This window comes from Tympanuchus pallidicinctus, unplaced genomic scaffold (genome assembly GCF_026119805.1).
Source record: "Tympanuchus pallidicinctus isolate F22 unplaced genomic scaffold, pur_lepc_1.0 scaffold1, whole genome shotgun sequence".
In the NCBI taxonomy this organism is placed as follows: domain Eukaryota; kingdom Metazoa; phylum Chordata; class Aves; order Galliformes; family Phasianidae; genus Tympanuchus; species Tympanuchus pallidicinctus.
The window spans coordinates 84,698,125-84,712,087 of NW_026294618.1; the positions used below are offsets into that span (position 1 = coordinate 84,698,125).

General features: G+C 38.4%; 1 protein-coding gene across 6 annotated transcripts in view; it reads left to right on the forward strand.

Moving 5' to 3' along the window:
• The window catches only part of THADA (THADA armadillo repeat containing), a 218,249-nt gene that overhangs the window by 153,288 nt on the left and 50,998 nt on the right, over positions 1-13,963 (forward strand). For all 6 annotated transcript variants that reach the window (XR_008210141.1, XM_052698123.1, XM_052698146.1 and 3 more), the window contains one exon: positions 8,421-8,536. Coding sequence is in view for 5 of the 6 variants with exons in the window: in XM_052698123.1 (XP_052554083.1) it covers positions 8,421-8,536 (116 nt within the window). In the remaining variant the exon portion in view is untranslated. The remainder of the gene's footprint in view (positions 1-8,420; positions 8,537-13,963) is intronic.

Sequence of the window (13,963 nt, forward strand, 5' to 3'; positions counted from 1 at the left end):
GTGTTTGTCTAAGTTCTGCTTAGGCACAAGGAAAACTCTGCTTTGTATGTCAGTCATTGAAACAAAGCTGGATGCTTCCCTTTCTCTCTCTTCTCCGCTCTCCTTTGCACTTTCCCTTTTTTTGGGGATTCTGAAGCTGAAGAACAAGGTTATGAGGTATTGTCAGTCACAGGGAAGGGAGACAAGGTTATGGCTGCTGCTGGCTCAGTGTTGGTAGAGCATCGTGAGCCAAGGAGTCTTAGTATGGACTTTGTCTGGAAACTGCTAATCATAATAAATCGAAGTGCCTGGTCTTTGCATGTCCTGTACCATTTTAACAACTCCTGCCCAAGTTGGCAGGTAGTCAGTAGCATTTTCCTGATGTATTAGTTTGACAAACCTGAACAGCTTGGTGGTGGAGGAGTAAAGGATTGTGAGCATCCAGCAACTTGTCCATCTTCAGTGCACAGAACTAAAGACAATACCTTGGGTTTTGTATCTTCAGTCCTGTTGAAAAAACACCTATAATCTTAAAGATGGTATCTTTGTGTTTACTTCATGTCAGACTGAAAGATAGTTCTGTCATCCTGCAAATATTTATAAACCCTCCTTGACTGATAGTGCAAATCTTTTGTAACCTTTAAAAAAAAATAATATATATATATATATATATACACATAATACCTTAGTGTAATTAAAAACAAAAAACAAAACTAAAGGAACACATTTACATAAGTGAGGAATTTAGTAAAGGATTTGAAATTGAATAATGTTTTGAATCTGAAGAGAGCTGTATGCTGGAAAGCTGGTCTTTTTTATTATCCGTATCAAACCTTCTCATAAAATTTCTACCTCTTCTTGTGGAGACTGTCTGGTTTATAGTCTCAGATCATCAAAAGTACAGCTGTATAGAATCATAGAATGGCCTAAGTTGGAAGGGAAATCAAGGATCATCCATCTCCCCTGCCACAGGTGGGGTTGCTAGCCAATAGGTCAAGTACTGGATCAGATTGCCCAGGGTCCCATTCAACCTGGTCTTAAACACCTCCAGGGATGGAGCATCCACAACCTCTCTGGGCAACATGTTCCAGCACCTCACCACTCTCTCACTAAAAAATTTCCCTTGACATCTAATCTGAATCTCCCTTCCTTTAGTTTGGAACCATCAACCCTTGTCCTATCACTACCTACCCTTGTAAAAAGTTGATTTCCCTTAAGTTTATAAACTCCCTTTAAATACTGGAAGGCTGCAGTGAGGTCTTCCCACAGCCTTCTCTTTTCCAGGTTGAAGAATCCAAATTCCTTCAGCCTGTCTTCATAGAAGAAGTGCTCCAGCCCTTGCTCAGTTTTTTGGCCTTCCTCTGGACCCTCTCCAAAAGTTCTACATCTTTCTTGTGATGTATTCCAGCAAGTATTCCCCAGTATTCCAGCAAGGCCCCAGCACAAGAAGATCAGAGGTTGAACAATCACCTCTCTTACCCTGTTGGCTACCCCTCTTCTGATAGAACTCAGGATACCATTGGTCTTCTGGGCTGCAAGTGCGCACTGCTGGCTCTTGTTAACTTCTTCATCAGCCAGGACCCCTAAGTCCTTCTCTGCAGGGCTGCTGTCAAGGATTTGTTTTCCTGGCTTGGATACATACCTGGGATTACTTTGACCCAAGTGCAAAACTTTGCACTTTGCTTTGTTGAACCACCTTAGGTTAACAAGGGCCTACCTACCTCTTGAGTTTATCGAGGTCCATCTGAATGGTATCCCTTCCATCTGCTGTATCAGCCACATTTCTCAGTTTGGTGTCATCAGTGAACTTGCTGAGGGTGCATTCAATCCCATCATCTACATAATAGATGGGATAACGATGTTAAAAAGCACCAGTCTCAAGACAAACCACTCTTTACAGCCTCCACCTGGACACAGAGCTGTTGACCACAACCTTCTGGCTGTGACCTCCTAGTCAGTTCTTTATCTACTGAATAGTCCATCCTTCAAATCCATCTCTCTTCAATTTAGAGATAGGGATGTGGTGGAGGCACATGTCAAAGGCCTTGTAGAATTCTAGGTAGTTGAGACCAGTTGTCCTCAATTTGTTCTCTGCTGCCATCACTCCATCACAGAAGGCTACCAGAGTGGTTAGGCACAATCTTTCCTTGGGGATGCCATGCTGGCTGTCTCGAACACTCATCCCTCTTGTGTCTTCTAGGAAGATCTGTTCCATGATCTTCCCTGGTACAGAGTTGAGGCTTACCAGCCTGTAATTCCTCAGGCCCTCCTTCTTCCCTTTCTTATAAATGTGAGTGATGTTTCCCTTTTTCCAGTTCTCAGGAACTTTGCCTGAGACTCACAACTTTTCAAATATGATGGAATGCTGCCCAGCCATCACATCAGCCATCTCTCTTAGGACCCTGTTGTGCTTGTAATCCAGCTGCATTGGCTTGTACACATTCAGTCCCATGAGTCAGTCACAGTCTTGTTCCACTCTTGTAGAGAGGGAGACTTTGCTCCTGCAGTTTCCACTTGGAGGTTTGGGTTCAGTGATGTGAGAATCCTGGCTGCCAGTGGAGACTGAGGCAGAGACCTCACTGAGTACCTCATCCTACTCCGTCTCTGCTGTGGCCTGTTCCTTTCTCATTTAGCAGAGGAGATATACCCTCTTTGGCCTGTCTCTTCTGACCCGTATAATCCCTTCTTGTTGTTTCTAACATCCCTTGCCAAGTACAGTTCTGTCTGTGCCTTGGCTTTCCTAATCCCATCTCTGCAAGTCCAGACAGCATGCCTGTATTCTTCACAGGTGTCATGCCCTTGGCTATTGGGTACTGTACCACAAACATTGATGTCTGACTTAATGGGCAATATAATAAAACAGGAGGCATTAGTTCTGGAGCAACCGTCATGTAAGCCAAGCAGTAGCATTTCATGTGTGTTGAAAGTGGAGTGCTTCTATAGTTAACTTCCACAGATTGTGTGTTTGGACGCCTCTAATTTTAGCTTGCCTTAAATGCTGTGGAAAGATTTAAATAAAACATGCCATCATTAATTTCAATTTAAAATTTAGTTTAGACATTCTACTCTTGTGATGAAAAAATAATTCTTTTGTAGGAAGGCTTACTAGGTCTTTAAAGTCTGGTAAATAAATAATAGAGGGCTTGCATTGAAACAAGAAAATAATTATTTTGCATGTATCAAATGTCAGACGAAGGTAAACCACAGTAGTTTAAGCATTGTCTTTGATGAGTGCCAACATTTGAGTGAATCAAGCTCTCATGTGAGTTGTACCTTCTAATTCTGCTGCTGAAGTATGGCTCTTGTTTTTTAGTGTTTGAATAATATATACTGAAAGGATAGGATTAATCTGGAAAGTGAATTGTAGTGAGTAGTTTTGCTTGAATTCTCAGTACTGAATTTCTTATGTGGACGAATTTAAATTCACAAATTTGATCTATTTTTATATACACAATACTCCATTTTTCAAGTCCTTTTGCTTGAGCTATCAACTACGTAGGTCTCTGGTGTATTTAGGAGGGATGCACTTTGGCAGTTGTTTTCAAAGCCGACGAGATTAAATTAGTTTGAGCTTCTAGGAAAAATATGATAGCCCCTTCATAATTGTGAAGCAGATGTTATATTATTGCTTAGAGATAAATTTCTTCTAATTCCTGGAAATTAACACAAAAGCAGAAAAATAAAATTAAGAAGGTAGAGGTACCAAATGGTCTTCAATTAGCTGAGGATATAAAAGGCATTAAGAAGAGCCTCTTCATATACATTATTTTCCTCTTTCATCATAGATACTTCTAGAGTATCTATTACTTAACAGTTTAAGAGCATACCACAAAATATATAGAAAAACTAGTAGTAATGTCAATTTTGAACATAGTTTTTCATGAAAAAAGTTATTTCAAGTAGGTAATTATGTGAACCATTTTAAAAAGCAAACCAAAACATAGGCAAGAGCACACTTGAGTAGGATTGAAGGTGGAGATCTCTGGTGAAGCTCACAAATGTTTTCCAACTTGTACTTTTGCAAAGTACTTTGTAGAAAATGGTCAGTTTCTAAAGTGATCTCGGGAAAGTTAGATAATCAGCCATCAACAAATGATGTTCAGCAGATAGGAGTTCAGAAGATTTAAAATGAGCGAAAAAATCCAAACTAAAACAATAACAAAAAAAAAAAAAAAAAAGAAAGAAAAAGCCATTCCAACTGCTAACTTTCCAGATGTTTTTTGCATACAGGAACACCTGTTAACACAGGGAGAAGAGTTTATTTCATCGTTCCTGTCACATGGACCCCAGTTGGATCACTGTATTCAATAGGTATCTCAGTGGGAAAAAATTCAAACCAACTGAACGGTGTCTAGAGAACAGTTGTTTACTGTGAAGGTAGTAGTGAAAAATAACACCTTACTTCAAGAGCTTGAATTCTGAGTGTGAAATACTTGAAGAGGTCTCCTACAGCTGTTTTGAAATCTTCTTTATTGGCTGGTTTCTAGATTAGGACAGATGAGCATTTGTTTCATCTGACAATTCTTAGACCCTACTTCAATGTTTGCACAGATCAGATAGTCTCTTGACATCTCTTTTGTTTCTGTGCCTGTTTGAAATTACTGCAGCTGTTCTTCCCCTCGTATAATTTCACAAAAATAACCCAAATTAAATTGTGTCAACTTAATGCTATGCAGCAGTACTTGTGTTTCCAACAAACAAACAAACAAAAAAGATAACCCCAGGAGCAAGCGACAGATGGAAACCAAGGTCTGAGATGTAAAAATCTGGATGTAAAGGTTTTCTTTTTCCAGAATGAAGCAAAGGCCCCAGTTTGATCAGTTACTTGTAATATTCTTACTTTATGAGAACAATGTGCTGCTAATGATCTCAAATTTGATTGTTTTCATATGACATGCTCAAATGATCTGATATCATCTCTAAACCTTCCTACATTCAGCACATCAGTAGTTGTAATAATTTTTCAGTTTGCATAGAAACCATGGCATGTCTATCACTATATCTTTCAGGTAAATGGATTTTCAAATTTAGAGGCTGTAAAGAAACAAGGAGAGTCAGCACCCTGCTCCTGCTATTCTAGCTTCCAAATTCCTGTGCATGCAAAAGTCCTTGAATTCAACGAGATCATTCCTACAAGTCTTTAATACTGCTCCATGTATCTTCATATTTTTCCATTTAGAAATTCCATTACAAATTACCACTGCCTGAGCCTTTTTGGGAGGAGCAGTGTTGAAAGTGAGAGAGCGTATAAACAGAAGGGGGTACAATTATTTATGACAGTGGATAGTGATAGGACAAGGGGAATGGTTTTAAACTGAGACAGGGGAGGTTTAGGTTGGATATTAGGAAGTTTTTCAGAGAGGATGGTGGCACACTGGAACAGGTTGCCCAAGGAGGTTGTGGATGCCCCTGGAAGCGTTCAAGGCCAGGCTGGATGTGGCTCTGGGCAGCCTGGTCTGATGATTGGCGACCCTGCACATAGCCTGGGGGTTGAAACTAGATGATCGTTGAGGTTCTTTTCAATCCAGGTCATTCTATGGCTCTATGACTATGTGAATGAGAAAGGTAAAAGCAGCGTAGAGTTTTATAGGTGGTGTGACTTGTGTCTGAGGAGTATCACACTCTTCTTTCGGCAGAGTCCTACAGGGGACAGGCTGGAGTTCATCTCTGCTCTGCAGGAGGTATCAGCTTTCATCTGTGATTAAATATTTCCTCTTTGTGCTCATGACCAAGATAACTAAACATCCAGATGACCATAAATCCTTTTTTTTTTTTTTCCTTAGCTAATTTTTCCTGTATTTCTAATACTACTTAGAGAACTTGTTATAAAACAGTACAAAAAAGTCTCAAAGAATAGGAATTACTTGTTTTGTTGACTAGAAGGCTACTAGAAGTTCTCTGTTGGTATCTTGAATTTTTCCCTTTATAATGACTGTGATATGCCTACTAGGCTTTTACAATAAGCTCTGGAAGCAATAACAAAGCCTTGTACAGGGAGTTTGGCCTTCTCTGTCCTTGGGGGGAAAAGGATGTGAACTTCCTCCTCAGTGAAAGCCAGCTGCCTGTTGGGTTTGTTGTGAGCCCTCAATGAAGGGGATCTTAAAAATAAGAACAAAGATAATTTGCTGTCAACACTTCGGAGTGGTTATGTATGCTAATTCTAATTCTGCTTCCTCTAAAAAAACTCACTGCTCATGTGTTGAACATCAGGTGCTGCACAACTTGAAGAGCCAATGTAAAGTCTGTAGGCTTCAAATCCCTGAATACCCATATTGTAAGTTTGGATTGAGTTTGCCAATCATAGCTATTTGATACCTGAGCAGTGATTAAAAATTCATCTACATCTGTTTTACTGCAGCAATTTGTGTCTTTTGTCTTCGTAATACAGAAATCCTCATGGTGAATGAATGAATGCTGTTGTTAGGACTCATGATGCCAGTTACTTTGGCAAAAAAAGAGATTTCTTGCACAGTTTCTTTGTATAATTCTAGTAAACTCCGATTAGCACATTAGCACTTACTTGGCTATATACACTGTAATGCAGTAGAACTTGATTGCCCAACCTTTTGTCTTGCTCGGGCTGCATTGAGTGAAGAGGAATTCTCTTGGGTTGCATCTATGAGGTTGCTCTGAAAGTAATGCCTGCTAATTATTTCCATGGATATAACTGATACAAAGAGCACAATACTGTTTAATAGAGCAAATTCTCAGCTACAAGACACTTTGCAACACAGTGGACACTATTGACTATGCATTTTCACCAGAGATGAACAAGAGCTGCCTACTGTACTCGTAACATTCTACCTCTATGGAGATGACTCACTTTTACTTCCACCTCTACTGAAACTCACTACCTGCCATGTCACTGTGCTCACGTCCTCTGCTTGGTCTCCATAAGTATTCACCAACCATCAGTGAATGTTAATGGTGTCATTTTTTCCTCATGGAGAAATCAAATTCCACACCATTACTTCATATGCACTGCTATGTCAGACGCTGTCGTGTCAGACTGCCCCACTGCTGCCATCTGCCACATTACAACAACATGTAATGCAATGTTGGTAGAAATGTTCAGCCTCTACTGCTATACCACCAACGTCCATCTCTGAAATCATGGGGCAACATAATAAAATAGGAGGCATTACTTTCAGAGCAGCCTTCATGAAATACATAATGTAGTTAATGTATGTAAATAACAAAACTTTTTTTAATTTTTAATTTTGTTGTTGTTGTTGTTAAAACATAAAAAGTAGAGCAACAAGACCATAAATCTAGTGGGATATTTGACCTTGTTTTTGTGAAACTAGTGCATCAGTCTGGTTCGATGGCAGTGGCTACAATTCTTGATAGCTCTCAAGGTGTTCATTAGAGATTTTTGATGAACTTTTACTCTTCCTGTGTTTCATCCTTGAAAGCAGTTGTTGACAAATGTAGGTACTGCTAGAAAGTGGTGACATGAATAAGACATGACTGTTAGGTGAGGGATATTTCTCTCTGGTAAGAGAGGGCTTATAAAAATCTGGTAAAGAGACGTGATTAAATTTTGGATTGGAGCTCTATGCATTCCATTTGAAAATTCACAAGTACTGTATTTATGTCAACTGAAAATGGAGTCACAAAATAAACTAAAAAATTGATTTTTCCTCAGTCTTGAAACCTATTTTCAAATTCCTTTATCACAATAGAAAGCGTGGCTTGATTTTTTTTTTTTTTTTTTTTTTTCTGTGTATAGGACTGTATTCAGCCAATGTATCAAAATCCATAAATGTATTTGCCATGACTTGAACTGGCACTGCACTGCTCCCCATGCCCTGCATTCAGCCCAGATAGGGTTAATAGTGCACCGGTGTTTGGTCAGTGCTGACGGGACAGGCTGCAGTGCTATGATGCTGTGGGGCAGGGGATGGCTGCACTGTGAGCTGTGCTGGGCCACAGGTGCCTGTGAGCTGGGCATGCTTGTAGCAGAAGAATCATTCAGCAGCATTGTTGGCTTATGTGGTGTTTGCCTTTGCTCTGCACCTTTTCCGTTCTCCTTGGCTGTGCTTGTGGGTGCATGTGGCCCCGTGTCTCTGCTGGGCTGGGCTGCCCAACATATTCCACTAGCAGTGGTGCTGGCATCAGCAAGGTGACACTGAGAAGAGGTTGGTAGTGGAGTGGTGCTCAAGTTAGCAAGGCCAGAAGGTAATCATCAGACTGTGCTCTGACCACTTCAAGGCTGTGAATGTCTTCTTTTGTTATTCACTTGCTGTGAAAAATGAATTCTAACAAATACGCAATTTAAGAGTTCTATCTGTTGCTATGCCAAATGAATACGCGCTTTTGCTTGTGTAACAGTTGTTCATTTTGCAGGTGATTTTCATCTGAGTTATTTGATGAAAAAACAGTGTCTAGAAACTAGTTTCAATTAAAAATATATATATAAATATTTTTTTTTAATTTAGGTTTTTTACTTGCTGCAGTCATACTTGGATTCAAAGCAGCTTGGTAATTCAGACTTTAAGCAGGGACTCAGTGACATCATTACCTGTATAGGAAGCAAACTGTGGTTGGCTAAAAGGTAAGATGAAACATTTGCTATATATGCATATTATATATATATGCTATATATATATATATTTGCGTGTAAATATATAATATATCTATATGGCTGTTGTCTTTGTTTTTTTTTTTTTTTTTTTTTTAATGAAACGTTGTATCTATTTACTTCTCTAAGAATTGTGTAAAATTTAAGTGCTGTGTTTTTAATCCAGACTTTTTTTTTCCTAAATAGGAAGAGTTGAAAAAACATGAATATACTTTACCAGTATACTTTGCTGTATTCCAGTCTTCATTGAGTTTATGACAGCTAAATGTCATAGCCTAGTCGTTAAAAGTCTCTACAGAAGCAACCTATTTGAGGAAAAGATGGGTGTTGTATGGGTTAAGAAGGTATATTGTGTACACTAAGATTTTATAGCTTGTTTTGTGTCTTGGCCTTGGAAAAAAGAGAAATAGAAAAACGTTATAGCATATTTTGAGACCATCAGAAGTATTTAGTTGGCCACAAAACAGCCAAAGACAGTTCTAGAAACATTTTCTTTATGTTTCTCTAAAAGGATATTCAGATAGCCTACATACTGCAATGAAGACACATCATTTTTTAAAAAAATTATTTCTCTTTATAAATTAGAAATATACTTTTTTCTGATGACCTTTGGAAAGTTCCTCACCAAGAGCTTTAAGATAAGCAATCATTATGGGATGAGAGCACAAGTTCTTGCATGCTTAAATGAGTAAAGTATTCCAGAGTACAATTTGCACAGTGAAGGAAGGTCACAAGTGGAGTCCGGTGTGGATCTCTGATAAAAGCCTTTTATCAAAAGTGTTGTTTTATGATCATCAACAGTAAAATCATAAAAGATTTGGGGGGTGACTACAGGATTGAGGAAGTTTTTTACCAATGTTAAGTGAATTAGGATAATCAAGTTGTGGTTAATCCTTAAGAATTATAGAAATATCTTTTGAGTAAGAGTGGTGAAAGAGCAGGTAAAACTTTGTGTAAATAACTGTGAAATGATGCCTGTGAACAAAGCAGTCTGAACTTCACTTGGGAAAAAGCCTGTAAAAGGAGCAACTGTCAGATTACACGGAAAAAGATTTCTGATGCTATGAGTACAGACGAGAAGTGAACAGGTTATTTTTGAAATAAACAAAATAATAAAGATTTTCATATAATTTCAGTTTAGCTGAGAAAGCCCATGTTGCAGGAGAATGTTATTTTTATGAATTCTTTCCTTTTAGAGTTGTTTTGTTTGGTTGTTTTTTGTTTTTTTCAGAACTAGCATTTTTAATGTACTAGTCATATTACTACTAACTTTTTTTAGTGTTATCTTGAGAAAGGAAATGCTTTGAGTCTTTGAGGTTGTGGCACATGATAGAGGTGTTTACCTAAATAAATGTATTTTCTCTATCTCATCTCTCTAAAAAACCACAGTTGCACGCACTAATATTAACCCTCTGTTAATATTAGACATACTTAATTTTTTTGCATCTTTCTCATGTAATTCTTACATTTTAGATTACAGGCAGACAAATTTGCAATACTAAAACAATGCTTTCTTTCTGGCTTTTTTTTTTTTTTTTTTTTTAACTGAGAAAGACAAGCAACATATTCAGAAAACACTTGGTAACAAAATTTGTTTCCACATACATACACATGTTGGGACTACAATGTCTGATAAAGCTGAAAACAAAAAAAAAATCTGCTTGCCTTTTAACTTACAAGGAAAAATCTGTGGATTCTATTTAACAAATGATTGTTCCAAGAGACATGTAACAGGGAAATTTCAGAACATAAATGCCACATATCAGTCTTCTGGTAGGATGTAATTATAGCTGTACTGATAATAAAGGGTGTAAATGAAGTGATTTCATCGAGTGGATGTTTTCACTTTTATGTTGTGCTCGATCATTGTCATGGCAGCATTCTATCTACGTTGAAGTCGTCATTAAGAAGAGCAGTAAAAGTGTCATCTTAACATTAAGAATGACATTTGGTAATGTCACTCTATCAACCTCAGCAGTGTTAGTCACTTTATTTACATTAAGAGTGACATTAAAAATAGCAATCACAATAATAATGGAATGTCAAATGAGTATCTGGTACACTGTTTAAGTTGTGGTTCAGCTTCCATTAGATCTCAAGGAATGCAGGGGGCTTGGGATTTGCTACAAATTAAAAATACAGATGAAAAGAATTGAAAATCTTTTCTTTTCTGACTTTCTACTAATATTCCTAAAGAATTTTGTCCTCGCTTGTGGAAAGAGGGGCTGGAGGTGAATGACTATATTGATGCATTAGTATTTATCCTCTCTCTCCATATCCGTTTCTGTCTCTTACACTCATTTTGCAGATTTCCCATTCATATTTGGTGGTGGACCTGAATGGGGCTGTTCTGTGATGAGGGCTGGTGGTGTTCTTATGTTATTGCTTTGCCTTTTTTTGTAACGAGCTTTGGGAGATTGCTTTTCAGTACAGCTATTGACCATTACTTTCATATTTGTTTGTCCTCCTGAATTTGGGTTGCCTTGGTGATGTGTGAAACCATTGCCTTTTTTTAATTATTATTTTATTCCTTTTTAAATACTCTGATTTCTTTTTCTGGATGGAATTGAATAAAGATACCTGGGTAACTGTGTTCCCTCTGTAAAGGCAAGACAAAAGCCTAATTGCTAGGATGATAGGTGAAATGGTATTGGTCTCATTGTTTACTGGTTATGAAAGAAAATGAAACTTAGAAGTAAAAAGTTTAATTTACAAGGGGAATCCAACAGGGTTTTGTCAGGCTCTGTCACGCTTAAGTCATCAGTGACTTGGAAGAAGCGGTGATAATGAAGTGCCATAATTTGCTCTTGTTGCTAATTATTTAATGCAGCAAACATAGTAGCCTACTGTGAAGGACAGCAGAAGGATCTTAGGAGATTATGCATCAAGATACTCTCCTAAGAAAGTGATATGTTTAGCCTTGCATGTAGATTGATGGTGGCTGTGATGACTGTTACACGTTTGGAGTGATGAATTTGTTTTATTCAGCACCCAGAGGCAACCTAAAATAGGAAACTGAAAATTGTTGGTACAAAAAAGAATGAGAGCAAAATAAAGACCATTTTATACCAATGTGCAGCCAGTTGAAATATGCCAGTTCTGGTAGTTTAATGTCAAAAAAGTGTTGTAGACTTGGGGAGGAAGCATGGTAGTGATAATCCAGGTTTGGAATCTACTCTGTATGAGAAATGGCTAAGTAGGACCTATGGGGCTTGGAAAATGGAATGCTAAAGAGTCATGACTCAGTTTCACTGCCAGAGAGGATGGTGCATTATTCCCTGTGATTTACTCATCTCCTCTCTTCTCTGATTTTGATTTAGAGAAGTAAAAAAAGGCCCACTTTCCCCAAACTGAATTTCAAAACAGTGATATTTTTCAACTGGTATGTTCTGCCTGGATGCCTACCTGTGCGACCTGCTATAGGGAACCTGCTTTGGCAGGGGGGTTGGACTCGATGATCTCTGGAGGTCCCTTCCAACCCCTACGATTCTGTGATTCTGTCTTTTGTTAAGGCAGGCTTATGATAATGAGACATGACTACTTTTTCCGCCACCTTCCGAGGTTTTGCGTACCTTTTAAATACTAATTTATCTGAATATTCAAAAATAATATTTCTATTTTTGATGTTTTGGTGAGTGAGACCTGTCTTCCATCCATTTCTCAAGGTAAAATTTGAAACTTCACTTACAGGTTTATACTTACTTTGATGTTTTTAATTTTGTTCTAAAAATACGCTTGTTTGTTAGTCTGAAGTGATTCCGTGATGTTATTGCTCCTGCCAGCCCAGTTATGTAATTGCATTTTTCTGCAAAGATGGGAGATGTGGGATGTTTGAAAAGAACAAAAGTTTTAGAATGCGTGAAATGAGTCCGTTGGATGACTGAGGTGATGGAATGAGGTGGTGGAAAGTAATCTGGTGAAAGCTTTTAAAAAAAATAAACAGTGTATCAAACCATGTCTTTGAAAGGGTTCAAATCCCTTTCATGTGAGTAAAAATAGGTGTTGTTTTTTTTTTTTAAATTTCTGAAAGTTTTTTTGCTCAGCTGCACACCGCAGAGCTACAAGGCAAACTCTAAGTGTCTTCTTGTTCATAAATACAGAAAAGTAAGAGAACAAATTTTTGAGCTGGTGATTTGGTACACAGAAGTCCCGGAAATGCCTGTCTTGTTTCACTTGTAGCCTTTGGCATGGCAAAATATTGGCATTGGAAAATTTGTGAAATCATGTCATTGCACAGCTTTGCTGTAGGATGCTGTCTTCTAGGGCTTTTAGTTTGATTTCCTCCTATCCAATCTACGTTCTTAATGGAGACCACAGAAGGGGGGAAAAAGACTTTGAGGCTCTGCCAGACATCAAATAACGTGTTCTGCTAATCTCATTTCATGTGCTATTTCCTAACTGAGAGCTTGTCTGCACTGGGAAAGTTTATTTTTAAGACTGCTTTCCTTAAACTAGTATGGAATAGATTTGTATAGAACAAACTGGCTTTGCATTTTGCAGAGGATCCCTTGTCAGACGGGATTAGCGTGGTTGAGGTTGTGTGCACCTACCTTTGTCACACAGATATCCCACGCTCTTTTGTGATGCTCAGCATTATGGATGGGGTTGTATATGGCTGGGTTCTGATACAGGAGCACAAGACTCAGGCTCATGTGACAAGTACATGCAAAAGTATTCCAAGTCTTTGCTTAAATCCACTGGAAGAGTGGCATACTGAGGTGCAAGTACATGCCTACTTGGCTTTCTTAAGGCTGTCTCTGGGGATGGTCCAGCTGTAAATGTTTTGAATGAGGGAAATGCTGTCTGTATTTTGTAACACTATAGCATATATATGTATGTATAGTTATACATTAACTTACCAAATTGATGGCTATGACCTTCTGGCTAGTCTGTGGTGCCCTTTTTCCCGTCTGCTTTTGGTAGGGTTATGTGATGGCAAGCAGGGCATCAGTCTTGGAAGAGACTTCATGTAAGGTGTGTTTCAATGTGTGGCTTCACTATGGTTTCAGAACCTTGTGGCTCACAATGTTTGACCCAAATAGGCCTTTATTCTTCTCAATGCCTCTTTGGACAGACAGCAATTATTTCTTATGAACAGATAGAACAGTGAACAAAGCAGATTTGTGCTCTAATGGTAGTAGCGTGAAAAATTTTCAGAGGCATATGCTGGCACATTCAGTTGTAGATGCAAGCTGACTATGGACTGTCTGCAGGTTTGCAAGCAGCCTCCTTTGGAAAGGGAATGTTATTTGGGAGCTGGAAGGGCTATTTATACTTTCAGAACAACAAGAAAGCAGCAAGAAAGGAGAAAATAAGAACTTCCTCCTTGGCAGGCTTGGCTAGCTCTTGTGTTAGATCCCTTGCCTCTGCCTCTTCTACTGCATTAAGACAAATCTTCCT